Raw genomic sequence first — 25,849 nt, forward strand, 5'->3', positions numbered from 1 at the left:
CATTTGCTTTAACTTGTATGTAATGGTCAGTGGGTCAGAGAAGTGCCCAGTGCAGAGAGAGTACCCCAGAGTGGGGACACCCTAGCCCCTGTCATAGGTGACCACAGCAGGGTTGGGGGTCGAGCCCCCCAGGAATCCTGGGCCCAGCCTTGTTGGGGTTACGAGGACTCTGCCAGACAGGAGAGTGGAAGGGGAGTCCTCAAGGGCAAGGAGGCCACTGGGTAAAGGAAGTGGGAGCGAGGACTCAGATCCTTTCGCTAGCCCACTTCACCGGGGTAGTACAGAAGCCAGGAAAGTTCCCCACAAGAGCGGGACTATTCCCCTGCTTACATACAGAAGTAAAAATAATCTCTTGACTCTTACTCGATTTGCATTTATGCACTCCAGGATTGCATTAGCTCTCTTGGCCCCAGCCTGGTCCTGGGCCCTCATGTTCAGCTGATTATCCACCCCCAACTCTTTTTCTTCGTGAACTGTGGGTCATGAAGGAGCTTCTCCGTTTTGTGCCTGTTGCTCGCTCCACCATTCTCCGTTCCACATTCAGCAAGGCCAGGGTTACTTGTTTGGTATGTTTTGGGGACGGGGTTGGCTTTCCTGAGACTGACAAGGTTTCACGTCTGAACCTGCCTAACCTAGCAGGGAAAAGGAAGACCTGCCTCAGAATCAAGCCTCCAGCAGGCAGGTGTTTACAGCCTCCCTGGCGTGGCACAGCTAGAGGCCGGGGCACTGGGGTAGAGGAGGTCCCTCGCCTCCGCTTTTCGGCCCCGCCCTTTGCTCAGGGAGCAGAATCTGAGGGTCAGGGCCGAGTGTGAGCCACGGCTTCCAGACTTGCTGCTGCGCATGCGCTAATCGCTCGCGCACGCTCAGCGCGTGCAGAGCCTCACAAGTGGCTGTTTCTGACGCTAGAGGGGCCTAGGCCCCCACGAGTCGCTCTCGTCTCTTAGCAACCGGACGCACTGCCCCCTCCCGTTCCGCTCGCCGCGGTGCGTTATGGGATGGGATCGTGGGCGAGACTGCTGCCCGGAGCCTGTGCGGTGCGGGCCCGTTACTGGCTCCCCTGCTAGCGGGGCCGCAGGGCGGGCTCCCGGACCAGGTAGAAGGTGGAGCGGGAAGATGACGGGGCTGCAGTCGATGCAGCAGCAGCAGCTGCGGAAACAGCGGGGAGGGGGGCAGTGCTGGGGAACCGGGGGCCAACGGGGAATCGCGCCGTTACACAGTCTAACGGTTTCCTTTCCCTCCCCTCCCCGCGCCATTGGCGGTAGCCCTGGCTCCTGGGGGCAGAGCCCATGTCTCCCGCTGTGTCTGGGCGCTCCGTGCCGCAGTGGGGCCCGTCGCCCTCCGGCCGGGGTAGGGGCCCTGGCTCCCCGCATTTGAGGAGTTCCACAAGTCCCGGCATCGTGTAGCGCTGGCGGGGGGCGCGAGCATCCAGAGCTCGGCCTGTTCGAGCTTCAGTTCTGTACCTCTGCCAGAGCAGGGGCCGGCCGCAGGCAGGGCTGGACTCGCGGGAGCATCGGGCCAATTATTAATCCCTTTTCCTGACCCCCGGGTGCTTCAGATCTGCTCAGAAGCTCTTTGACCTCAGCGGGGCTTGTTACTTCTTCAAACAGACTCGATTTCAAGTGGACTGTGTCCCTTTAAATCTACGCTGAAGCTGTTTGTCCAGGTTTAGTTCAAAACCTGCTGAAGTCAGGGGTCAATTTCAGTGAGGTTTGGATTAGGTCTAAAGTTTTAGCTCTTGTGAATGGAAAAAGCTCAGTACTATTCATGATTTTACAATTGTAAGGAGACTTTTGATAATGCTGAGAAAATATTTGGCATAATTAATGTTTCTCAGGTAAAAATGATGCAAAATGTCCACCTGGCACCTAAAGCAGATGAAGATGATCTTTATTCGGGCTACAATGATTATAACCCCACCTTTGACACAGAGGTACATCTACTTACCATTTCTCAGTTTTTATGTGTGTAGGCCATGCCTTTGTGCGTGATATAAGGCAATCTTCACTGGAGTTGGCATTCTGATGGTGCTTTAGATATGATCAGAAACAAACCAGCAAGCATTGCTGCTTTGAAGTTAGTTTTCCTCCACCCATCCATACAGATTTATCAACAATCTCAGAGATCATTTTGAGTGGTTACAATTTCATTGCTGGGTTTCTATTCTGAGATAGACACTGGTTGAAGGTGTACAACAAAACTGTTTGCTGTTAAGATTAGAATATATGAAATATTAAATTGTAACTGTTTAAAAGTAGAGGTTTTAGTAGGTTTGTGTTTTGGCATCTGGGGTGAAGTCCTAGCCCCATTGAATTCTATGGGAGTTTTGCATCACCTTCAATGGGATCACATTGTGATTTTTTTAAGTCAAATTTACATATTAAATAGAATAAAATCACTAATTTATCAAAATAAAATTATATTCTGAAAACTACTGTTGCATAAAATCATTTTAACCCAATTAAATAAGAATGCAGAGTAAGCATTCAGTCAATAGCTTCTGTTCAGTGTTGATCTACTTGAACTTCTTAGGTCCAGCATTCTAGAACTCATTTATTTTACTCTAAAGCTGCCCCTCACCACATGTACCTTTAAATAACGGAATCATAGAAATAAGTGATGTAAGAGACATAATAGGTCATCTAGTGCATTGATCATTATAGTGTATTTTCCATATATTGTTTCCTCCTCCATAAGCTAGTGAGATTTATACTACACCCTGCATGTTTAAATATATAAATAGTGGAATATCCAATATATGTTTGTTTTAAAATTTTCTCACTGGAATAGCAATATGAGATGCACACTAGGATCAGTTAAGAATTCAAATTAGTACAGCTCTTTAGACCGAAATAAAAATGCTGTGTATGGTAACTACTAAGTATTATAAATCAAGCTCAGTTTTCTCCCAGTGTATTACTATTCAGTGGTTACTCTGTTTTGATATTGCTTTGTGTAAACTAAAAGTTCTTTAAGTTGTATAATCATAGCTTATTGACACTACAGACTGTAATTTGGCAATATCCAAGGGCATCCTAACACAGGGGCTAGTGCCCCCACAGTGGAAATATTGTAGGAGGTCCACCCCCACATATACTTGTGCATGCCTAGTGGGGATGAAGGGGAGGCAGAGGCCGGGGTGGGACCAAGAGGGGCTGAAGGGACTGCTGCAGGGCCCAAAATCAGGCCTGGGAACAGATAGGAACTCCCAAGCTCCCCTTTCCAGCCTGGAACCAGTTTCCCCCCCAGCCAAGTCTCAGTACCTCCTTTCACTCCCTCTCCCATTCCTCATCTCCCTGGCAATAGTAAAGTACTGTAGGAGCAAATTAGGTACCTATTTTTTTTTTCTTTTCTTTGGATAGTTCTTACATTTTTATTTTGTTTCAGGATTTAGAAAATGACACAGCTTTTCAGCAGGCTGTGAGAACTAGTCATGGTAGAAGACCCCCAGTAAGTACATTTTAAAATATGTTGCAATTTTTCTAAACATTCTCAGGAAGTTTGGATTCTAATCTTGGCTTTGCCACCCACTGCCTTTGGGCAAGTCTCAAGCTCAGTGCATTGCTAAAATGATGATGGAATGTTTAGCCATTTGTGAGATACAAGGCCAAAATTATTAGAGCTGCAGCATGAGATTTTAAATTTCCACCATTCAGTAAGTATAGTTCTTATACATGATTATTTCTTAAATATTTGGATGGGGAAGAGTTGGGGGCAGGGCGGAGGAGGCGGGGGAGAAGGCAAGGCATCCACAGTCAGCCTGTGGAACTTTTGCCAGAGGACATTGTGAAGGCCAAGATTAACGGTTCAAAAAAGAACTAGATAAATTCATGGAGGATAGGTCCATCCGTAGCTGTTAGCCAGGATGGGCGGGGATGGTGTCCCTAGCCTCTGCTTGCCAGAAGCTGGGAATGGGCAACAGCGGATGGATCACTTGATGATTACCTGTTCTGTTCATTCCCTCTGAAGCACCTGGCATTTGCCATTGTCGGAAGATAGGATACTGGGCTAGCTGGACCTTTGGTCTGACCCACTATGGCCGTTCGTATGTTTAAATGTCAGGGGGTGAGCCTCTCCAGCACACCCCTATGTGCCCTCCCCCTTAGGTTCTTTCAATCAATTACCAGATTTACACTGACTTAAAAGAATGCACCCCTCTGTGGGGTCTGATTTATTAAGTTTCTACAAAGTGTGACTTACCTGGAGGAACTAACAAAAGTCACCTTGCTCTAGCTCCTTATAAGACTCCTCATCAGCTCTTTGTCCCATTTCAGGAGACCTTCTTCTGGAGCTCAGGTTATGCTTCAGACAGTCCCTCCTCGGGCAGGGTATACATTAATGAAACACCTAGTCAGTCACTCTCCTCATAGCAAGAGCCACAGCCCTCCTTTTGGGGCTAGGTTATAATTTAGCCAGCTGTAGGGCCTTAACCAGCTTCTGCCTCAGCTGCCCCTTTTTCATCAGTTAATCCTGAGGCTAGCAGGATCCACCAGGTAGCCTTCTCCCCACTTATGCAGGGACCTTCTTACTCTCTTCAGTGTCTGCAGGCATCTCCCTGAGATGACAGAGGATACAGCATTTATGCTGGTCCCCTTCTCTCAGCTCGTTCCCAGTTAGTAGGGGGCTCTGCCCCCCTCTGCAAGGCTCCTGCCCCAGGCCCTTAAAGATACAATGACAGGATTTCCTTCCAGGCACTGTTCATTCCCAGGACCACTTCCTCTACATATCCCCTTTAGTCTTTATGTTGGATCCTTCAAATCCATAAAAGGGCCATACCACATGGCAGAGTGGGCTGACCACTAGGCGCTACTGCCTTGTTCCTATATGATAAAATGAGCCAGATACTGATTACAATGAAGTAACAGATTCTAAAAAAGGTCCTCGCATAATGCATCCAACCAGAAGGAAGTTGGCCTTGACATGGTACCTCAAGCGTGGGATGGAGAATGGAGTATAATATACAGAACTCTGGAATGTTGTTGCAATTTAATTTTATTCAGATGACTTTGGTTACTTTTATTTAGTTATGACTTCAAAACTCTTACATCCTTTTTCAAAAGAAATGGAAAATTGACATGTAGACCCTACTTTTGAAATGTATATTCTGTTGTAAGGACTGTGTGCTTCTACACAAGAGCTGAAACCATTAAGAATCATGTGCAATTTAATCACCAGAAAGGTACATATTTTAAAGAGGGAGCTATGGTTTATACAAATAAAACTGAACATAGAGACATAACTATAGAACTTTCTGTACTTTTTTTAATGCATGATCATTTCTGTGAACTTGTTTTATTAACCTATGTAAAAAGACTGAGTAATCACATTTGGATTAATTATGGTTTGTTTTTGTTTTTTTTTTAATGAAGATAACAGCCAAAATTCCAGGCACATCAGCTTCACGACCTTTAGCTACAGGATTTGGGGTAAGTTTTAGTTCTGTGCTTTAAACTTAATCAAAGAGAGGCTCTACCTGGAGTCTTGAGTATATACAACTCTCTAAATCCTATGTACAGCATTGTCTCTTTTTGTCTCAGTCCTTTCCTTCAATGAGCCACACTCATTGCTTAACTTTGAATGTCAGCAACTGTGCACTTAGCCCTGGTCTACAGTGGGGGGGATCGATCTAAGTTATGCAACTTCAGCTACGTGAATAATGTAGCTGAAGTCGACGTACTTAGACCTGCTCACTGCAGGGTCTTCACTATGGTGAGTCGACTGCTGCTGCTTCTCCCCCGTCGACTCTGCCTGTGCCTCTCACGGCCGTGGAGTACAGGAGTAGATGTAGACTAGACTAGACTAGACGCGATAAATCGATCCCTGCTGTATCCATCGCTGCCTGCTGATACGGCAGGTAGTGTAGACATACCCTTAGACAGGGCACAGTTACTGATTTTTCAAGATACTCGACTGTGCTTCCTAGGTATTGTATTAGAGGGCAGAATCCAACATTAAAGGTTTGATTGAACTTGCATTGAAATTGATGGGAAGACTTCCAGTGACTGCAGTGAGAGTTGGACTGCACTCTTTGTGTTTATGTGGTGGACAGTTTTGGAGTATGCTGTAGAAACTGCATGATCCTAAGGTAAATATTAAATTGTAAAGAATTTTCAAATTACATTTAAATTTATACAGATTTCTTTCTAGTTCTTAAACCCTAAATATAGACAAGATCATTTGAATAACTAATTAATTGTTAATTACTTTAATTATAGGTATTTTTGATGCCTAATTTCTCTTCAGTCATCTCGGATACCACTGCCAATGCAAGATTAAATTGGAAGGAACATTCTTGAGTGCTTTTTATCTAGTCCTATTTAAATAACTCAAGCAGTGTAATTACCCTTATGAACTATTCCACAGTACATTGGACTTCTGTCAGGAAATTTTTCCCAATAGTCATAATTTTCCTGTTGTCTAATTTGATGTCATTACTTCTAGTTACACCCTTTTGGAACACCTTAAAATTTCTCATCCTCCTCAGTGTTAAGACCCTTTAAGTATGTGCTTCTCTAGACAGGTATATTGCTTTAGCTATCTCTTAGGCAAGCTTGCTGGTTAGAATTTTCAAAAGCGTCTAAGTCCCATTGAAAATCACTGCACTGTAGACTTTTCTCTGCCCCTGTCCTTCGATCAGGCCACACCCCTTTACCAGATTATTCCTCCCCTCCCCCCCCCCCCCCCCCCCCCCCCAACACTCATAGTTGTGGATATTTGGTGTAGTAATTAGTGGTGTTTGGAGTAGTTAGTTTGGTAAAGGGCTGTGTGCAGAGGGGCAGTTCCCACAGTAATGGAAGGCTGGCATTATTATTATTTGTATTATAGCAGATGAGGGCTCTGGTCATGGACCAGGACCCCATTGTGCTAGGCACTCTACAAACATGGAACAAAAAGACACTCCCTGCTCTGAAGAGCTTACAGTCCAAGTATAAGACAAGAGAAAAAAAAAAAAAGATATAAACAGACCAGTGGGGAAGTACAAGGAAGCGTAATGAGAAGTAATGGTCAGACTGGCTACGCTGAGGTCTCAGCACTCCAGCACTGTTGTCAGTGTTTTTGTGGGCCTCACTGCAAAGGAAGGTTCTGAAGGGGGATAATGCGTTAGTTTTCAGATGTTTACAGGGAGCTTGTCCCAAGCATGAGGGGTAAACTTGGAAGAAATCATGAAGGTGCTTGAAAATTTAACAAGTGTGCAATAAAGGCTGACATAATGAGGTATTAGAGGCAACCTTTCAATACTGGAAGAGAGATGATAGTGTGGGAGATATGTCATGAAAGGACTTGAAAGCAAAGAGAAGCAGCTTATGTTTGATACAATTGAGAAGAGGAAGCCAGTGAAGGGAATCAAAGAGATGAGTGACATGGTCAAAGCAGCGGGCTCGGAAAATGGTACTTGCAGCAGTATTATGAATAGATGTAAGCGGGGCAAGACTGCATTTAAGACCAGAAAAAAGAGTGATGCAGTAATCAAGATGCAATATAGTGAGAGTACAAGTTTTAACCGTGTGGCTAGGTAGGAAAGGACATATCTTAAATATCTTATTCAGAAAGAATCTCTAGTGGGACAGAGTTTAAGCTGTGGTACATGGTCTATGGTATACAGTAGTTATCACTACAGTAAGGTGGGGGCCTGTGGCTGGAGAAGTAAATGGTCTTTACTGTTAGGTGGCTTAACTTTTCATTTACTTGCTGTCATGTGTGTTATGCATGCAGCAGCCGTAACTGTTTATAAATGAAGATGCTTAAGTGGCAGGGAAGGGGGTAGAAGTGGTGATGGAGAACATATTGTCTGCTGATGGAGAACATATCAATTAGCTGTTGCAAATTAACCCTTATATACCTTCTCGGCTGAAGGATAAAATCTGACAGAAAAGCATAGCTCACAGTGAAGAGGCTTTTATGGGCACCTGGCCCCATTTTATCAGGTTTAGGTTAGGGATGTAAAATGTTAACCGGTTAACTGGCCCCCAGCTGCACCCAGCCGGCTGGATGGCCAGGTGACCCCAGCCCCATGGCCAGCTGACCGACCCCAGCCCCTGTCCCTGCCCTGCCTCAACAGCCAGAACAACCCCAGTCCTCCCCCTTTAATCGATTAACCCTTTAAACAATAGAATTTTAATCCTTTAAACAATTAACTTTTTAAACAATATTGACATCCCTAGTTTAGGTATAAAGCAACTGTGCCTTACAGCCAAAGTCTTCCTAAATCTAATTAAAAAATAAAAACTATCAGGATACACCTCTCTACTAATATTTGTGTTGATTGACAATTAAAAAAAAAGTCAATAATGAAATGTACGACTGCCATGGACAAATTTCAACCAGAGCCCATTAAAAACTGATGAACAGAGACTAAACAAAAAGTATACAGAAAATTCAAAGGGCGTAAAATCTGTGAAATTTTACAAGGCTTGTCTCTTTCTTCTAGAGAAAAACAGGAATTTATTTAAATTTTAAATCAATTTTAGAACTCAGTCATAACTATGGAGTTGCTACCAGGTACCTTCATAATATTTATGCCCTATAATGGAAGCATATCCTGCCTCAGTGAAGTCAATGCGAGTTTTGCTATTGATTTCAAGGGAAGCAGGATCGTATCCTAAAGTTGTACATTCATGAGACAGAAACGCTACATATTTAAGTATTTATAGTTTTGGTTTTAAACTTCTAAAGTAGAAAAAGAGCTTATGATTGTTAATTTTAATTTTTTTTATTTTGGTAGTCAAAGACAGCATTATCGTCATCAATGGGAAGACCAATGACAGGAGCTATACAGGTAATATTTTATTATTTACTTTGAGTGTGGGCTCAGTATGCTGAAGTTATACTGTGAATGTTCTCTTTTTTTTTAATGCAAATGTTCCAAGAGGTGGATATGCTGTCTCTTTGCCAGCTGTGAACTCTCCCAAGCTTGGCGATTTCTCAGCTACTGAATTACAGCTGGTTTCTAGACAGCTTGTGCCTCTTTATCTTGTCCAATTCCACTCAGTCTGACCCATAATTTCTCAGGGCTCTCAATCCTTGCTGCCCAGGAAAAAAAAACTCTGACACTCAGCATGGCAGCATGTGACAGCACATTACAGAGCCACTAGTCTAACAGGCCAGCTCTTAAGAAGAATATTTTAAAAATCAGAGACAATTATACGGCATATGTTAAAATTATCGGCAACAAAAAAGATTAGGGTTATCCATGTAAAAAGGCATTTGGAATAAGTTATGTGAATAAAACAGTTTGTAACATTTATTACTTAGAAATAATTCCAATATATATTTTGCTACTGTAGAGTCTGTTACAATATACCTAAGGGTTGTGAAAGACACTGGTCAGCGTAAACGAGGCTTACTAATACTAGGTCAGCCTGTATCAACCGTAAAGCATGCTTCCCACTTATGTTCCAATATGTAACTTATCCCCCTACTTTTTCCCCATTTTTGGTTTTCAGAATATTTTCATTCATAAAAATGTCTTTTTCTTTTAATTTAAGGATGGAGTTGCTCGACCTCTAACAGCAGTTCATGCAGCAGGTTACACTAAAGCAGCTTTGAGAGGTAGGGTAGATAGCATTCACTGCCTGTCATGGAATTCACTGTCTGTCATAGAATTTACTGTTCTCAGTGCCATGTGTTAATTTGCAGGTTCTGTATTTGATCCCCTTGGTCAAGCAAGAGGTCCTGCTCCTCCTTTAGAAATGAAAAATGAAGATACGTACGTAGCCACATTTTTGTTGTTCTGTTTAGAAACAAATGCTTTCAGCATTCTTAGAAAAATCACAACAACATGGTACTCAGGAAGCCTAGGGGCTAGATTCTCTTCCTGCAGAAAGAGACCCGATCCTGCAAACATGCACATGCTTAACTTTACTAGATTTAATAGAGTTCAAGGCCAGAAGGGACCATTAGATCATCTACGCTGTCCTCCCTATTAATTGTCACCCAGATATCCTTACGTTCAGTCTAGTTATTTTAGATTGACTAAAGTATTTCGGTCCTTGGGAAGCTAAACTGTTATGTACCTCAGGCAAAGAACTGGAGAGACTGAGGTGCCACCAGTACTTGAGGCCCCTACAGTGGCGTGGAATTTATTATGCCCAGATGATCGGAGCAGGTGATCCACACCCCGTGCTACAGAGAAAGGTGAAAACTCCCTAAATTTCCTGCAATCTTACCTAGGGGAAAAAATACCATCCCAATCCCAAATCTAGCCATCAGTTTTACCCTAAGTATGTCAGTAAGAAACTCCAGCCAGACATCTAAGAGGATTCTCTGTACCATCTCAGAGCACTGGTCCACTCCACCTGGTGTTTCCTCTCTAGCTGTGGCCTGTCTCTGATGGTTCAGAAGAAAGTGAACCCCATCCTCACCGTAAGAATACATCTCACCAGTAGTGCATCAGGTCAGGAGATGCCTTCCTGTTCCCTGCAGGTGACCAGCTGAAGTCCTGAAACATGGGATTTGATTATTTTCATTGTCTTAATGTGGAGCTGAAAGCTTAATGTGGAGCGGTTCTCCGTTCCCGGCCAATGGGAGCTGTGAGGGGTGGTGCCTGCAGGTGAGGGCAGCATACAGAGCCCTCTGCCCCCTCCTCCTCTAGGGGCCGCAGGGACGTGGTGCCAGCTGCTTCCGGGAGTGGTGCAGGGCCAGGGCAGGCAGGGAGCCTGCCTTAGCCCCGCTGCGCCACAGGGGTGGCAATCTTGCGGGCCAGATCCAAAGCCCTGACGGGCCAGGTCCGGCCCGCAGGCCATAGTTTGCCCACCCCTGATTAAGAGCATGCTCAGGGCAATGCAGTGATCCTATCACCTCCATGGCCCATGGAGGAAGGGGACGACCGGGGAATTCACAGATTCCAAGGTTACCAAGTGATTCAGATTATTCTGTAACAGTAACCTATGCCTCTTATTATTTACTACCCCAGCAGTCTGTGTCATCTGTAGACTTTACCACAGAAGATTTTATGTAATCATCTAGATTGTTGATAAAAATATTAAATAATGTTGGACCAATGTGATACCACCATAAATAGTCCTATTGATTTCAATGAAACTACTTACGCTACTAAAGTTAAGCGTGTCCATGGGTTTTTGCAGGCTTGGGGTTTAAGTGTGATTCCTGTTGAAGTCATGGTTCATATCCTGCAGAAAGAGAATAGGGCCTCTGGTGGTTAAAAAAACAACTAGCTTTCCTCCCACCCCACTCTTGTATTTTGTGCTTTGTCTGTGGCTCAGGATCCTGAATATAGGTGTGGCCTTTGTCATCACTGCGTGCTGTGGTAGGGAAAAGGATCAGATCGTTAGAGGACTGGAAGAGTACTTGCTTGGCAAGGGATGCCAGTGGTGCATGTAGATTCATGCCCCGAAATTCCTGCTATCTTCCTGCTAGGAAAGACACAGTAAATTTTACCACTTCTTCCCTCTATTCCTTCTTTCCAGGATCTCATAACCCAAACAGATTTCATATATGCCAGAACTGAGGTGGTGAATATTACTAGTCTAGTGTAAATGTTGGATGGTGCTAGAGACTTGGCACAAAACAGATTGGGGAGGAGGGATTCACGCAGGGCCATTGAACTTCCTGAATGCCAGGGGTAGTGGGACATGTTGCAAGTGGAGAAAGAAGGGAAATAATCAGATTATTATGCAGCTAATTTTTTGTCACAGATTAAATAATTCTGGATCAATCACAGCTTTTGATAAAATCTGTAATTCTGATGAAAAGTTGTGCTGACACTGTTTAAAAAATTATCATTACAAATTGAATTTCTACTTTTGATTAAACTAGCTCTTTAAAATAGTACATATGCAATATTGGATTTCCATTGGGTGCTTAAAAGTTTCACCCAGTGCATGTATCTATACTATCTTTACCCAAACAGCTCAAGTTGAGGCTTGTTACATTAAGAGGATCAGAGCCCAATAACTCAAACCTCTTTTCCGTCATTAAATGGATCGCTCACTGAAAATGGTGAAACTGCAGGATTTTCTCTTTACTTTCTTCACTAGCCCACATTACTGATAGAACTTCTGATAGTGCAGTAACAAACGGCCACTTTTACAGTTGTGTTGTCCATCAAGAAATGTCAGATGCTATGGCATATTAATGAGACCCAAGACAGCTATAAATACATTACATTATTTTTAAGAAACTATATTCAAAAATCTTTATATTATTACTGGTATTTGCATAAGATAAATGATGCATTGTTTCCCCAATTTTAGTCCAGAAGAAAAGATTAGACAGTTAGAAAAAAAAGTGAATGAGTTGGTTGAAGAAAGCTGCATTGCCAACAGCTGTGGAGACTTAAAATTGGTAAGTTATCTGGGTTTCATTTGTCTTTTAATATTATATGCAGGGACATCTCATACATGCAAATATGCTTTTTAAATGCTAATTTGACTTTTGGTTGGTCATAAAATTTCCAGTTGTTAAAGCTAGGTTGTCTTAATTTTGATATTGTTGTGGCTGATCTTGTGGTCATGGTCTGCACTGCCACAAAGGAGACGGAATCTTGATGCTTAGTGTGTGTCTGTCTCTCTCTCTCCACTCAAGTCAGTGATATTTGGTAATGCTGGAGATAATGTGCGTAATATTATATAACGGTAATCATTCTGCTGTCACATAGACTATGTCTACTCTGGCGGAGTTACAGCACTGGTCAGAGAGCGCTCAAGGGAAACCACTGTTGTGTGTTCGCAATGTCAGCTGCCTGCACAATAGTGTGTTCACGCTTGCGGCACTTGCAGCGGTATTCGGAACGGTGCATTCTGGGCAGCTATCCTACAGAGCATCTTTTCCTCTTCTGCCAGTAAGAGTTGTGGGAAGGTGGAGGGGGTCGCGGGGCATGCTGGGTCCTGTCCCAATGCCTCATGATGCATTGCTTCACATCCCAGCAATCACTGAGCTTCCGTCCGCATTTGGCTCCATCTTTAAGCGGTTTGTGTACTGCACGCTCTGCCTCTTTGGTCTGCAGGAATGGATCCTGCACTGTTGACCAGGATGCTGCTCATTCTCACTAACATGTCACAAGTGGCAGTGGAGTTATTGCTTAAACTACAAAGGGAAGAGGAGTTTGACACTGATCTTGCCACGTGTAGTAGCTATGACATGAGATTGCTTGTGGCATTCACCGAGGTGCTGACCACAGTGGAACGCCGCTTTTGGGCTCGGGAAACAAGCACTGAGTGATAGGATCACATTGTCATGCACGTCGGGGATGACTAGCAGTGGCTGCAGAACTTTTGGATGAGGAAAACCACATTCATGGGACTGTGTGATGAGCTCGCCCCAGACCTGCGGCGCAGGGACACGAGAATGAAAGCTACTCTGCTATTGGAGACACGCGTGGCGATTGCACTGTGGAAGCGGGCTACTGCAGGCTGCTACCAGTCGGTCGCTAACCAGTTTGGAGTGGGAAAGTCGACCGTTGGACTCGTGTTGACGTAAGTGTGTGCAAGGCCATTAATCGCATCCTGCTCCGAAAGACCGTGACTCTGGGCAACATGCGTGACGTTGTGGATGGCTTTGCACAAATGGGCTTCCCTAACTGCGGAGGGGCGATAGATGGCATGCATATTCTAATTCTGGCACCAGACCACCTAGCCACCTAGTACATTAATTGGGAGGGGTATTTCTCTATGGTTCTCCAGGCGCTTGTGGATCACTGTGGGAGTTTCATGGACATTAACGTAGGCTGGTCTGGAAAGGTGCATGACTCACACATCTTTTGGAACACTGGCCTGTTGAGGAAGCTGCAAGCAGGGACTTCCCCTACGGTGATCTTTTGGTCCAGGAAGGAATTCAGAATGCCCATTGTGATCCTGGGAGACCCTGCCTACTCAATGTCGTGGCTTATAAAGCCATACACGGGTCACCTTGACAGCACCAAGGAGCAGTTTTACAACAGGCTAAGCAAGTGCAGAATGGCCGTTGAGTGTGCTTTTGGCCGTTTAAAGGCCCGCTGGCGCTGCCTGTGTGGGAGGCTGGACCTGGCTGATGACTATATTCTTATGCTTATAGCCGCATGCTGTACGCCCCATAATATTTGTGAAGGGAAGGGTGAAATCTTCACTCAAGGCAGGATCGCTGAGGCTGAATTTGAACAGCCAGAGAGACCAGGGCTGTTAGAGGGGCACAGCGTGGGGCCATAAGGATCAGGGATGCTATGAGGCAGCAATTTGAAGCTGAAAGCCACTAGTATTTGTTGCTATGCTCGGGAGTGCAGTGCTTGTAATGCTAGGAGGTGAGAGAAGGCTTTGGATTCTTTGCCCATGGGATGGTGTTCAAAGAAGGAGGAGTGCTAGGCAGAGACAGGAAGAGCATCTTCGCAAGCAGGCTGGCTAACCTAGTGAGGAGGGCTTTAAACTAGGTTCACCGGGGGAAGGAGACCAAAGCCCTGAGGTAAGTGGGGACGTGGGATACCGGGAGGAAGCACGAGCAGGAGAACGCGAAAGGGGAGGGCTCCTGCCTCATACTAAGAGAGCAGGACAAACAGCAAGTTATCTCAAGTGCCTATACATAAATGCAAGAAGCCTGGGAAACACGCAGGGAGAACTGGAAGTCCTGGCACTGTCAAGGAATTATGATGTGATTGGAATAACAGAGACTTGGTGGGATAACTCACATGACTGGAGTACTGTCGTGGATGGATATAAACTGTTCAGGAAGGACAGGCAGGGCAGACAAGGTGGGGGAGTTGCACTGTATGTAAGAGAGCACTATGACTGCTCAGAGCTCCGGTATGAAACTGCAGAAAAACCTGAGTGTCTCTGGATTAAGTTTAGAAGCGAGAGCAACAAGGGTGATGTCGTGGTGGGAGTCTGCTATAGACCACCAGATCAAGGGGATGAGGTGGACGAGGCTTTCTTCCGGCAACTCACGGAAGTTACTAGATCGCAAGCCCTGGTTCTTATGGGGGACTTCAATCACCCTGATATCTGCTGGGAGAGCAATACAGCGGTGCACAGACAATCCAGGAAGTTTTTGGAAAGTGTAGGGGACAATTTCCTGGTGCAAGTGCTGGAGGAAGCAACTAGGGGCAGAGCTCTTCTTGACCTGCTGTTCACAAACCGGGAAGAATTAGTAGGGGAAGCTAAAGTGGATGGGAACCTGGGAGGCAGTGACCATGAGATGGTAGAGTTCAGGATCCTGACACAGGGAAGAAAGGAGAGCAGCAGAATACGGACCCTGGACTTCAGAAAAGCAGACTTTGACAACCTCAGGGAACTGATGGGCAGGATCCCCTGGGAGAATAACATGAGGGGGAAAGGAGTCCAGGAGAGCTGGCTTATTTTAAAGAATCCTTATTGAGGTTATAGGGGCAAACCATCCCAATCTGTAGAAAGAATAGTAAATATGGCAGGCGACCAGCTTGGCTTAAAAGTGAAATCCTTGCTGATCTTAAACACAAAAAAGAAGCTTACAAGAAGTGGAAGACTGGACAAATGACCAGCGAAGAGTATAAAAATATTGCTTGGGCATGCAGGAGTGAAATCAGGAAGGCCAAGTCACACCTGGAATTGCAGCTAGCTAGAGATGTTAAGAGTAACAAGAAGGGTTTCTTCAGGTATGTTAGCAACAAGAAGAAAGTGAAGGAAAGGGTGCGCCCCTTACTGGATGAGGGAGGCACCCTAGTGACAGAGGATGTGGAAATAGCTAATGTACTCAATGCTTTTTTTGCCTCTGTCTTCACAAACAAGGTCAGCTCTCAGACTGCTGCACTGGGCAGCACAGCATGGGGAGGAGGTGACCAGCCCTCTGTGAAGAAAGTGATTCAGGACTATTTAGAAATGCTGGATGAGCACAAGTCCATGGGGCCAGATGCGCTGCATCCGAGAGTGCTAAAGGAGTTGGCGGATGTGATTGCAGAGCCGTTGGCCATTATCTTTGAAAACTCATGGCGATCGGGGGAGGTCCCGGACGACTGGAAAAAGGCTAATGTAGTGCCCATCTTTAAAAAAGGGAAGAAGGAGGATCCTGGGACCAGTCAGCCCCACCTCAGTCCCTGGAAAAATCATGGAGCAGGTCCTCAAGGAATCAATTCTGAAGCACTTAGAGGAGGGGAAAGTGATGAGGAACAGTCAGCATGGATTCACCAAGGGCAAGTCATGCCTGCCTAATCTAATTGCCTTCTATGATGAGATAACTGGCTCTGTGGATGAGGGGAAAGCAGTGGACATGTTGTTCCTTGACTTTAGCAAAGCTTTTGACACGGTCTCCCACAGTATTCTTGCCAGTAAATTAAAGAAGTATGGGCTGGATGAATGGACGATAAGGTGGATAGAAAGCTGGCTAGATTGTTGGGCTCAACGGGTAGTGATCAATGGTTCCATGTCTAGTTGGCAGCTGGTATCAAGCGGAGTGCCCCAAGCGTCGGTCCTGGGGCCAGTTTTGTTCAATATCTTCATTAATGATCTGGAGGATGGCGTGGATTGCACCCTCAGCAAGTTTGCAGATGACACTAAACTGGGAGGAGAGGTAGATACGCTAGAGGGTAGGGATAGGATACAGAGGGACCTAGACAAATTAGAGGATTGGGCCAAAAGAAATATGATGAGGTTTAACAAGGACAAGTGCAGAGTCCTGCACTTAGGACGGAAGAATCCCACGCACCGCTACAGACTAGGGACCAAATGGCTAGGCAGCAGTTCTGCAGAAAAGGACCTAGGGGTTTCAGTGGACAAGAAGCTGGATATGAGTCAACAGTGTGCCCTTGTTGCCAAGAAGGCCAGTGGCATTTTGGGATGTATAAGTAGGGGCATTGCCAGCAGATCGAGGGACGTGATCGTTCCCCTCTATTTGACATTGGTGAGGCCTCATCTGGAGAACTGTGTCCAATTTTGGGCCCCACACTACAAGAAGGATGTGAAAAAATTGGAAAGCATCCAGCAGAGGGCAACAAAAATGATTAGGGGATTGGAACACATGACTTATGAGGAGAGGCTGAGGGAACTGGGATTGTTTAGTCTGCGGAAGAGAAGAAAGGGGGGATTTGATAGCTGCTTTCAACTACCTGAAAGGGGGTTCCAAAGAGGATGGATCTAGGCTGTTCTCAGTGGTAGCAGATGACAGAACGAGGAGTAATGGTGTCAAGTTGCAGTGGGGGAGGTTTAGGTTGGATATTAGAAAAAACTTTTTCACTAGAAGGGTGGTGAAACACTGAAATGCGTTACCTAGGGAGGTGGTGGAATCTCCTTCCTTAGAAGTTTTTAAGGTCAGGCTTGACAAAGCCCTGGCTGGGATGATTTAATTGGGGATCGGTCCTGCTTTGAGCAGGGGGTTGGACTAGATGACCTCCTGAGGTCCCTTCCAACCCTGATATTCTATGATTCTATGGTTGTGATTGGTGCAGACGATGCACTATGGAGGTTTAAGAAAATTGCTTGTTGCTTTGCAGGGTTCTGTTTGCTGTCAGTTAATGGAATAATGATTGCTTTCAAACCAAAACAATTCTTTTATTAAAAAACAACAACTGGAGGAGAGAGACAAACAAAAAAACACATCAGCATTGAGAGGGATGGGGGAAGGGAGGGTCCCAGAACGAGGTGGGGTCCCAGGACAGTTAAAGATTTGTGTATGTCCAGGTATCATATCCAACCTTCTCCTTTGGAGTACAGTGCAGCAGGTACTGTACTTCAGCAGGGCTAAACTGCAGAGGGACAGGTGTTGAGTGCTGTGGGTACTGAGAGTCCGCAGGGCTGGACTGTGATGGGGCAGGAGTGGAATGCAGCGGCTACAGACTGGAGCCAGGAGGTTGATAAGAGTGTGTTGACAGTGTTTGGGGTTCACATGGGAAAGAGTTTTTTTGCAACAGCGGCTGCAGGGGTGGGCGGGCGGGCACAGGCATGGAGCTGCTCAGTTTGCAGTGCCAGTAGCGCCTAGAGCGTGTCCGCTTGGCGCTCCATAATGTTTAAAAGCCGCTCCGTGGCTTCATTCTGACGTGGCGCCACGTTCTCCTTTTGGTCCCTCTTCTCGCTGTCCCCCCACTCCTTCAATTCTTGGTTTTCGGCCGCAGAATGCATCCTGACATCACCCAGAAAGTCCTCTTTAGGTCTTCGTGGCCGCTTTCTAACTCTGTGCAGTCGTTCCGCCGGCGATAACAAAGAGGGAGGCTGGGCTCCCAGGATCATATCTGTGAAGTCAAAATGCAACATTTTACAGAAGCAGTATTGTTTGCAACACAGAGACCACTGATTCAGTGATTTAAAACACAGCCACTATTCACATACCTATCACTAACTGGCTGACCCCAGGCAAGCACACGTGAGCCACAAACCCCCAAAATGGTGAGTAACCACAGGGGCAGGGGAAATCAGTTTTCCAGGACCGTACTGTACACTGAGCACATGGCATTTGGGGAGGTGGGGCCTTATAATCATTCCTGTCCCCACGTTTTCCACAGGCTGTGTTCATTATGGAAGATATCTCACTGCTGAGGGTGAGCAGGGAATCAAGGGAGGGTCTTCTCCAAGACTGCGGTTTCCGCCCTGGCTCTTATGTGGCTCGCCTGTGTGCAGCAATGTTCCACCCTCTCCCCCGCCCCCCGTGACAGCAAATTGGCACAGGAAAGTTACCCTTAATGTGGGAAGAAATAAAGCAGCTGTGCCAAAGAACCTGCTACAGTGGATTGCCCAGTATGTCCATGAGGCAGATTCCTGTGAAGTGAAGGAGTCCATCAACAGCCTGTTCCGCCACTCAGACAAGGCATGTGGTGGTACGCGCATCATACAGACACAAGCCTGCTTTCTGCAACCCTCCTGCCCCCAACAATTAGCTTCAGCGATTCCCAAAATCAGAGCTACTTACCAGGGGCCTCCTCTTCTGTTTGCGCTTCGCCAAGATCCGACAGCTGTGACTGGCTAGCCTCCTCTGGGGTAGAGAAGAGCTCCTGGCTGCATGCATCTCTGACCTCCAAGTCATCCTCTGCCTCTGGGTCCCCCTCCCCCTCCACATCCTCATCCAATATTTCCTCCTCCTGTCTCAGTCCACTCTCGACTGGCACGCGAGTCACCTAAGTATCTACAGTGGCCTTCACAGTGGAGGTGGGGTCACTACTGAGTATCATGTCCAGCTCTTTGTAGAACCGGCAGCTCGTGGGCGCAGCACCCGGAGCGGCAGTTTGCCTCCCGCTCCTTGTGGTAGGCGTTCCGCAGTCCCTTCACTTTGACCCTGCACTGCAGTGTATCCCAGTCATGGCCCCTTTCTGTCATGCATCGTGAAATCTATCCTTAGGTATCAGAATTCCTATGGCTGGAGTGCAGCTGGGACTAGACGGCCTCCTCTCCCCAAATGCTGATAATGTCTAACAGCTCAGCATTGCTCCAAGCAGGGGATCGCCTGGTGTGGAGCAGGCATTGTCACCTGAAAAGATGCTCTGAGACCACTGTTGCCGGCACAGTGTGCCTGAGGCAAGCAACAGCAGGGGTTCGTTGCCCGGTGTGCGTCACCCAATAATCACAACGGGGTGGAGAAGTAGAAAAGTTTATTTGGAATTCCAAAGAAAGGTACAGGGAGAGAAATCTCAAATCCTGCACATCAGAGCAGGTCATTACACACGCTTTTATATTCCTTAATGCTACTGCACTACACATCAGTCAATCAAAGCTTTGCACAAATACTCTGCCTCCCTTATATGGGTTACAACAATGTTTATTTTCTGCAACCTCTAACAAGCATTCCTAGCAACTTAAACAACCAGCACATCCTGTCTGGCCTTGAAGCTGTCTCCTCCTGTTATCTTTAACTTGGCGTCAGCAAACCTTACACTATAAGGCATTATCTGCGGCTGCAACATTGTTTTAAGAGCAAAAAAGCTTACTCAAACCGGCCAGGCCTGAGTTCCGTTAAGGGGGGTTGACAAGAAGCCCTTAGGCCAAGAGCAGAGAGATTTCCTTGACCCTTATGGCCTTCCATCCCCTCGACTTAACTAGTGGCCATGCCCTGGGGTCCCCAACACCACTGCTCATGTCACCGAGCCAACAAGAAGGGGACTTTCAAAATTCTCAAGGAATTTAAGGCTCATGGTTGGTCACCTGAGGGCAGGGCAATAGAGTTGAAACCAATGACCAGAGAGGTGAGAACAGGCATTGTGGGACACCTCCTGGAGGCCAGTCACAACGCTGTAATCGACCAGGGTGTCTATACTGGCACCATGGCACTGTAGCCCCAGCGCAGGAAGCTCTATCCCTCTCGTCGGGGTGGATTGTTACAGCGCTGCAACTGCGCAGAAACTTGCCAGTGTAGACAAGGCCATAGTGTCTTAAGGCTAGATTTTTTTTTAAAAGTCATTAGGCCTAAATACCTTTAAAAACCTAAGTAAAATGGTGTGACTGTTTTTTGATTTTCATATTTTGTTATAACATTACTTCTCATGCTCTTTTTGAGATTGTGCATTAACTGTAGGGTGAGTAGTGTATTATGGAGGTTGCTTTGCTGAATTTTCATTCAGAATGTTTTAATCTAAACATGCCTTTTTGTATAATAATGCTGCTTATCTGCTGTAAGGTGTATGTTCATATGCTCTGTGTGCATAAAGGAAATATGTATGAAAATAATGTATTTCCATTTTAAATATATGGAAGTGGGTCTTGAGAGGGAAGATAGAAGGCAAGACTAAACTGTAATATCTACTTTAAGGCTCTGGAAAAGGCAAAAGATGCTGGAAGAAAGGAAAGAGTGTTGGTGAGGCAACGTGAACAAATTGCATCTCCAGAAAACATCAACTTAGATCTCACTTACTCAGTAAGTACTGAAATATCTGTGTGCCTGAATAAGATCTGGGTGTAAAGTGTGCTTTCCAGTAACATGCCTTTTTAATGAAATTGAGTTCGCTGTAATGCACATATTTTGTGTGAGTTCCCAGAACAAATTTCCAGGTGAGATACACTGTATATTTAGAAATGTGTCTGAAAATAGTTACTGTAATTCCAGAAAATAGCAATTAAAGGGTACTTTTGTTGTTGTTAATATTCCAAAAGCTTAATGATGATTTTAAAATTAAGGATTTGTCTTCAACTCTTAAAATTGGTAGTAGGCTTTAAGAAAAGATTAAGTAGGGTCTATGCCCTAATATTTCAGGAGAATTTAAAGTTGTACATTAGTTAATACTGTACTGGAAGTATTTCACTAAAAATATGTCAAGCCAGGCTAAACTGGGGGGAGGTATAGCTCAGTGGTTTGAGCATTGGCCTGCTAAACCCAGGGTTGTGAGTTCAGTCCTTGAGGGGGCCATTTAGGGATCTGGGGCAAAAATTGGGGATTGGTCCTGCTGGGTGGGTTATGAAGTTACAACAATCTGTAACCTACTAACTCACCTTTGACCTATGGTTGCAGAAGTGTTAATTACCCACTTCATTTTGAATAGTTTCTTGCAATGTGTTAATTTCTTATGCTTAACAATCTATTCTACCTTGTAGTTAGCTGTGACACACATTATCTTTCTTAGACCTGAAGAAGAGCTCTGTGTAGCTCTTTCACCAACAGAAGTTGGTCCAATAAAAGATATTACCTCCCTCATCTTGTCTCTCTCCTATCCTGGGACCAACACAGCTACAATAACACTGCAAAAAACTAAGGAAATATCTCAGTCAACAAATGTATTAAAGCATCTTTCTATCTATTTTGTATATTGAAGTTTTTCTAATGGCTGCTTTGATTCATATTGGTTACTTTTTGAGAGAGATATGTGGTTATGTTATGTATTTTCCCCCCCCTACAGGTTCTTTTCAATTTGGCCAGCCAATATTCTGCTAATGAAATGTATGCTGAAGCACTAAATACATATCAAGTCATAGTGAAAAATAAGATGTTCAGCAACGGAGGTAAGTTACACACTAAAATGCCTGATATTGATGGCAACACATTCACTAACCAGGTATTTGACTTCACTTGTGAGATCCTGAGCACCTCCTGAGCACCGTCCCATGGAAGCCAGTCAGAGTTGACAGCAAACACCACCTTGTAATGTCAGACCCCATGTCTTTGAATGGTTTGTGGTTTAGTCCTCCAGCTAATCCAAAAAGTGTTCTCTTACCAGGCTAAGTATAAGTCCAGATTAAAAAAAAAAAAAAATCCTTTGCCCTCCACAGGCCACACTTCATCACTGAGGATGCAGGGTTGGTCCGTACCAACAGTAGTTTCCCCTTCCTAGCCCTTTCCATCATTGTCTGCCCTGGTTTTCCCCTGTTGATTCTGAAGTGAAGGGGAGGTTCCTTCCCATTCTCTGGAAGCCCCAGCCATGGGCCCCAAATTAGGAAGCTAACATTTCCCATTTTGAACCCTCTGTGCCACTTTCTTCATTCCCTTCTCCCCACCCTCTCCAGTTTCCTTCTGTATCTTGCCAGTCTCTAGGTCTCTTCCCAGACCCCCTCCTGGTGTGCTTCCCCAAGCTTTCTCAGCAGAGAACACCACAGAAAATCCTGTCTCATCCCTGATCTCCTAGACTGAGTAAGAAGCTTGTTTTATATAGTCCTTCCTTTCCTAGAATTCCTTGCTGTCTCTCCCTGAATTCTCTCCATTCTGGGTGGAAGTCAGGAACAGGCTGTTTTGGACCATGCCTTAGCTTAAAGGGCCACAGATACTGGTACATGAAGAAGGTGCTTCTGCAGTCTCACTGGTTCAAAGTTTGCATGAGGAGGGATGATATGAATATTTTTAAAAGATTGGCACATAGTTCATTCACCTTATTTTTGTGATAGGCAGACTGAAGGTGAATATGGCAAATATTTATTTAAAACAACGAAACTATTCAAAAGCTATCAAATTCTACCGCATGGCTCTAGATCAGATTCCAAGTATCCATAAAGAAATGAGGTGAGTTTGTATTGTAAAAGTTTTGAAATTCCTTTTGTTTTGTATATACAGTGGTACATATGATTTGAAAATATTATTTAACAATGATTTCTTTAATTAGGATTAAAATAATGCAGAACATTGGAGTTGCATTTATTAAAACTGGCCAGTACACTGATGGCATTAGTTCCTTTGAACACATAATGAGCACATCTCCAAACCTGAAAGCAGGCTTCAACCTGATCCTTTGTTATTTTGCCATTGGAGACCGTGAACAAATGAAAAAAGCTTTCCAAAAACTGATCACTGTTCCATTGGAAATTGATTATGATGACAAATATATTTCACCAAATGTAAGTATGAACTAAGCAAAATCTACAAATTTTATTTGCAAAGTGGGAAAATTTTGAACGTTGAGGAAAAATAATCTGTTGTATATAATGTGTACATACATGTATGTCTGTGTACACATACACACATGATGGTGTGATGTTTTACCAGCGTGAGCTGAGGATGGAAGTACTACCTCACTAGTGATGATACTCTTGAAAACATTTCCAAAATAGTTTTTCTAGAAAATGTGACATACATAAAATGTGGTTGTGTGTCGTAGTATAGAGTTAGAACTCATTTGGGATGACTTACTGCTTTGCCACTTTTATTTCTAAAACATTTACATAAAATACTTGTGTTTAAAATAACAAAAATGACAAACCAATGAGTAAGTTATGCAAGTCATCTCAAATGAGTGCCAGTAAAACCTATAATACCACAGCACACACATTATACAGAAAAACAATTTTATTAAAGTTTTACAGAGGATTTGGTTTTAGTTCGTTTTAGTTTATTGGAACTATTTTTTTAATATCCCTCCACCAATAAAGCTCGTTGTACCATGAAACCAACTCTTCATGACTCTGAGGTAAGAAAAAATAAAGAATAAACTCTAGACACCTCTTAAAATAGCCTAAAATAGTTTTTCTATCCAAGGTCATGATTTACTAGAGCTATCAGCAAGTCCTCTATATCCCATGGGAAAGCTGTGAATCCCTTATTCCAGAGTAAAGCTCCATTTCTAGCCCTACATCATGATGATGTAATGGACCTTAAAGATGTTGTTATTGATGTAGGACTAAATATTGCACTGCCACTCAGCATAATTTGGAATAAAATTCCACATTTGGTAGAAAAAAAACTTTTTGTGACAGGTTGATTTAGGGGGAAAAAGGAACCTCTTTTAATCTACTCAGAAGTTTGACATTTTAGAAGTGATCCTAGACAGCAGGATTAATGGGCAGAATGCAAATGAATGCTCAAAGGCAAATTGAATTCATTTATCACACACAGTGATGTGGATTGCTTGGTAAACTGGGCATAAGCAAACCATGTGTGTTTCAATGTGGCCAAAATGTTAAGTCATTTCTAGGAATAAAGAATGTAGGCTATATTAAGAGGATGGATGGAAGCTATCCTGGGAAGCAGTGACTCTGAAAAATGCTTGAGGATCATGGTAAATAATCAGCTGAATGTGAGCTCCCATTTTGATGCTATGTCAACAAGAGCTAATGCAATATTTGGATGTGTAAACAGGAGAATATCAAGGAGGAGGAGCGGGGAGATTATACTCCTTCTGCATTTGGCACTGGTGTGACTGCCTCTGGAATAGTGTGTCCAGTTCTGGCATACACAATTCAAGGAGCTCTGTCTATTTAGCTTATCAAAGAGAAGGTTACGTGGTAATCAAATCACTGTCTATAAGCACCTACATGAGGAGCAGAAATTTGATGATAAAAGACTCTTCAGTCTATCAGACAAAGGTGGACAGAAAGACCCATGACTGGAAGTTGAAGCTAGACAAATTCGGACTAGAAATAAGTGCAGATTTTTAACAATGAGGATAATTAGTCACTGGAACAATTTATCCAGGGTTGTGGTGGATTCTCCCTCACTGGAAAATTTTAAATCAAGATTTAAATCAAGAGGTTTTTCTATAAAATATACTGTAGTTCAAACAGGAATTAATTCTAGGAAATCCTATGGCCTGTGTTATACAGGAGGTCAGACTAGATGATAGCACTGGTCCTGTCTGGGTTTATAATCTATATATTGATGAGAGATCCTCCACAAATACATGGAGTGTGTGTGTGTGTGTGTGTGTGTGTGTGTATGACTGACTTAAGAGACTGACTTCATGATTTAATAGACTCTAGAGATGGGAAAGACCTATGATTATGTATAATCATAGAACCTGAAGACTGAAAAGATCTATTACATGATGTAGTCAGACTCCATGCCTACCTTGTTGAATTGGGGCCTCTGTGCAGCACTAGCCTAACTTTAAGCATGAGAGTTGTCCCATTGCTGTCAGTGGGACGACTCACATGCTTGTGTACCTTGCTGAATCAGGGCCATAGATTTGATACACAGAGTACTATAGTTGGTAACCTATGTGGTTAACAAGAAGTGTGATCCACATACAGTAGCAGACAAACAGTATAAGGCTACTGTCACAAATGTAATTCTTTTTAATTTTGAAATTAAAATTTGTTAACCACAACCAATAGTGCATTTTTCCAAAGGTCAGAGGATATCAACCAATAAAAATTGGTACATAACAAGTTCTTTGAAAAATGAGTCTAATTGTTCAATTGAAATATGCCTTTTAAAAAATATATAGTGTGTAATATGTCAGTTGCTGCTTATATTCTGTGTTAATATACATATATGGTTGTACCTTATATATAAATATACATTTCCATAACTTATTTTGTTTTGATTTTTTTAGGATGATCCACATACTAACCTATTGATTGAAGCCATTAAAAATGATCAATTAAGGCAAATGGAACGTGAAAGGTAATACTGGAAACATAGGACCCTATCCATTCCAAATACGCCTCCATGGTTGCTAGCACATGGAAACTGACACCAGCTTTCCAAGCTGCAATGCCTGAGAGCTATTCCTTATTCTGGATGGGATGGCTTTAAAGTACTACATAAATTCCCTAGTAATGACTGTTTGGGCTTGTGAAAGTGTCAGGAAAAATACTAGATATGCTAAAACAGGTGGCCT

The 25,849-nt window shown here is 44.0% G+C and overlaps 1 protein-coding gene across 6 annotated transcripts in view; it reads left to right on the forward strand.

Annotated features, from left to right (window-relative positions):
• The first annotated feature begins 915 nt into the window (after positions 1-915).
• The window catches only part of IFT88 (intraflagellar transport 88), a 77,671-nt gene continuing 52,737 nt past the window's right edge, over positions 916-25,849 (forward strand). For 3 of the 6 annotated variants that reach the window (XR_005224065.2, XM_037890872.2, XM_037890884.2), the window contains exons 1-13: positions 916-1,093; positions 1,835-1,930; positions 3,385-3,447; positions 5,367-5,423; positions 8,720-8,773; positions 9,483-9,546; positions 9,634-9,703; positions 12,210-12,300; positions 20,623-20,727; positions 21,704-21,806; positions 22,683-22,797; positions 22,898-23,129; positions 25,562-25,632. Coding sequence is in view for 5 of the 6 variants with exons in the window: in XM_037890872.2 (XP_037746800.1) it covers positions 1,841-1,930; positions 3,385-3,447; positions 5,367-5,423; positions 8,720-8,773; positions 9,483-9,546; positions 9,634-9,703; positions 12,210-12,300; positions 20,623-20,727; positions 21,704-21,806; positions 22,683-22,797; positions 22,898-23,129; positions 25,562-25,632 (1,115 nt within the window). In the remaining variant the exon portion in view is untranslated. Of the gene's footprint in view, positions 1,094-1,834; positions 1,931-3,384; positions 3,448-5,366; positions 5,424-5,920; positions 6,083-8,719; positions 8,774-9,482; positions 9,547-9,633; positions 9,704-12,209; positions 12,301-20,622; positions 20,728-21,703; positions 21,807-22,682; positions 22,798-22,897; positions 23,130-25,561; positions 25,633-25,849 lie in introns of those variants that run through there. The other 3 variants (XM_043530524.1, XM_037890866.2, XM_043530534.1) reach the window with 3 other exon arrangements.

Source organism: Chelonia mydas, chromosome 1 (assembly GCF_015237465.2).
Source record: "Chelonia mydas isolate rCheMyd1 chromosome 1, rCheMyd1.pri.v2, whole genome shotgun sequence".
Classification (NCBI taxonomy): Eukaryota; Metazoa; Chordata; order Testudines; family Cheloniidae; genus Chelonia; species Chelonia mydas.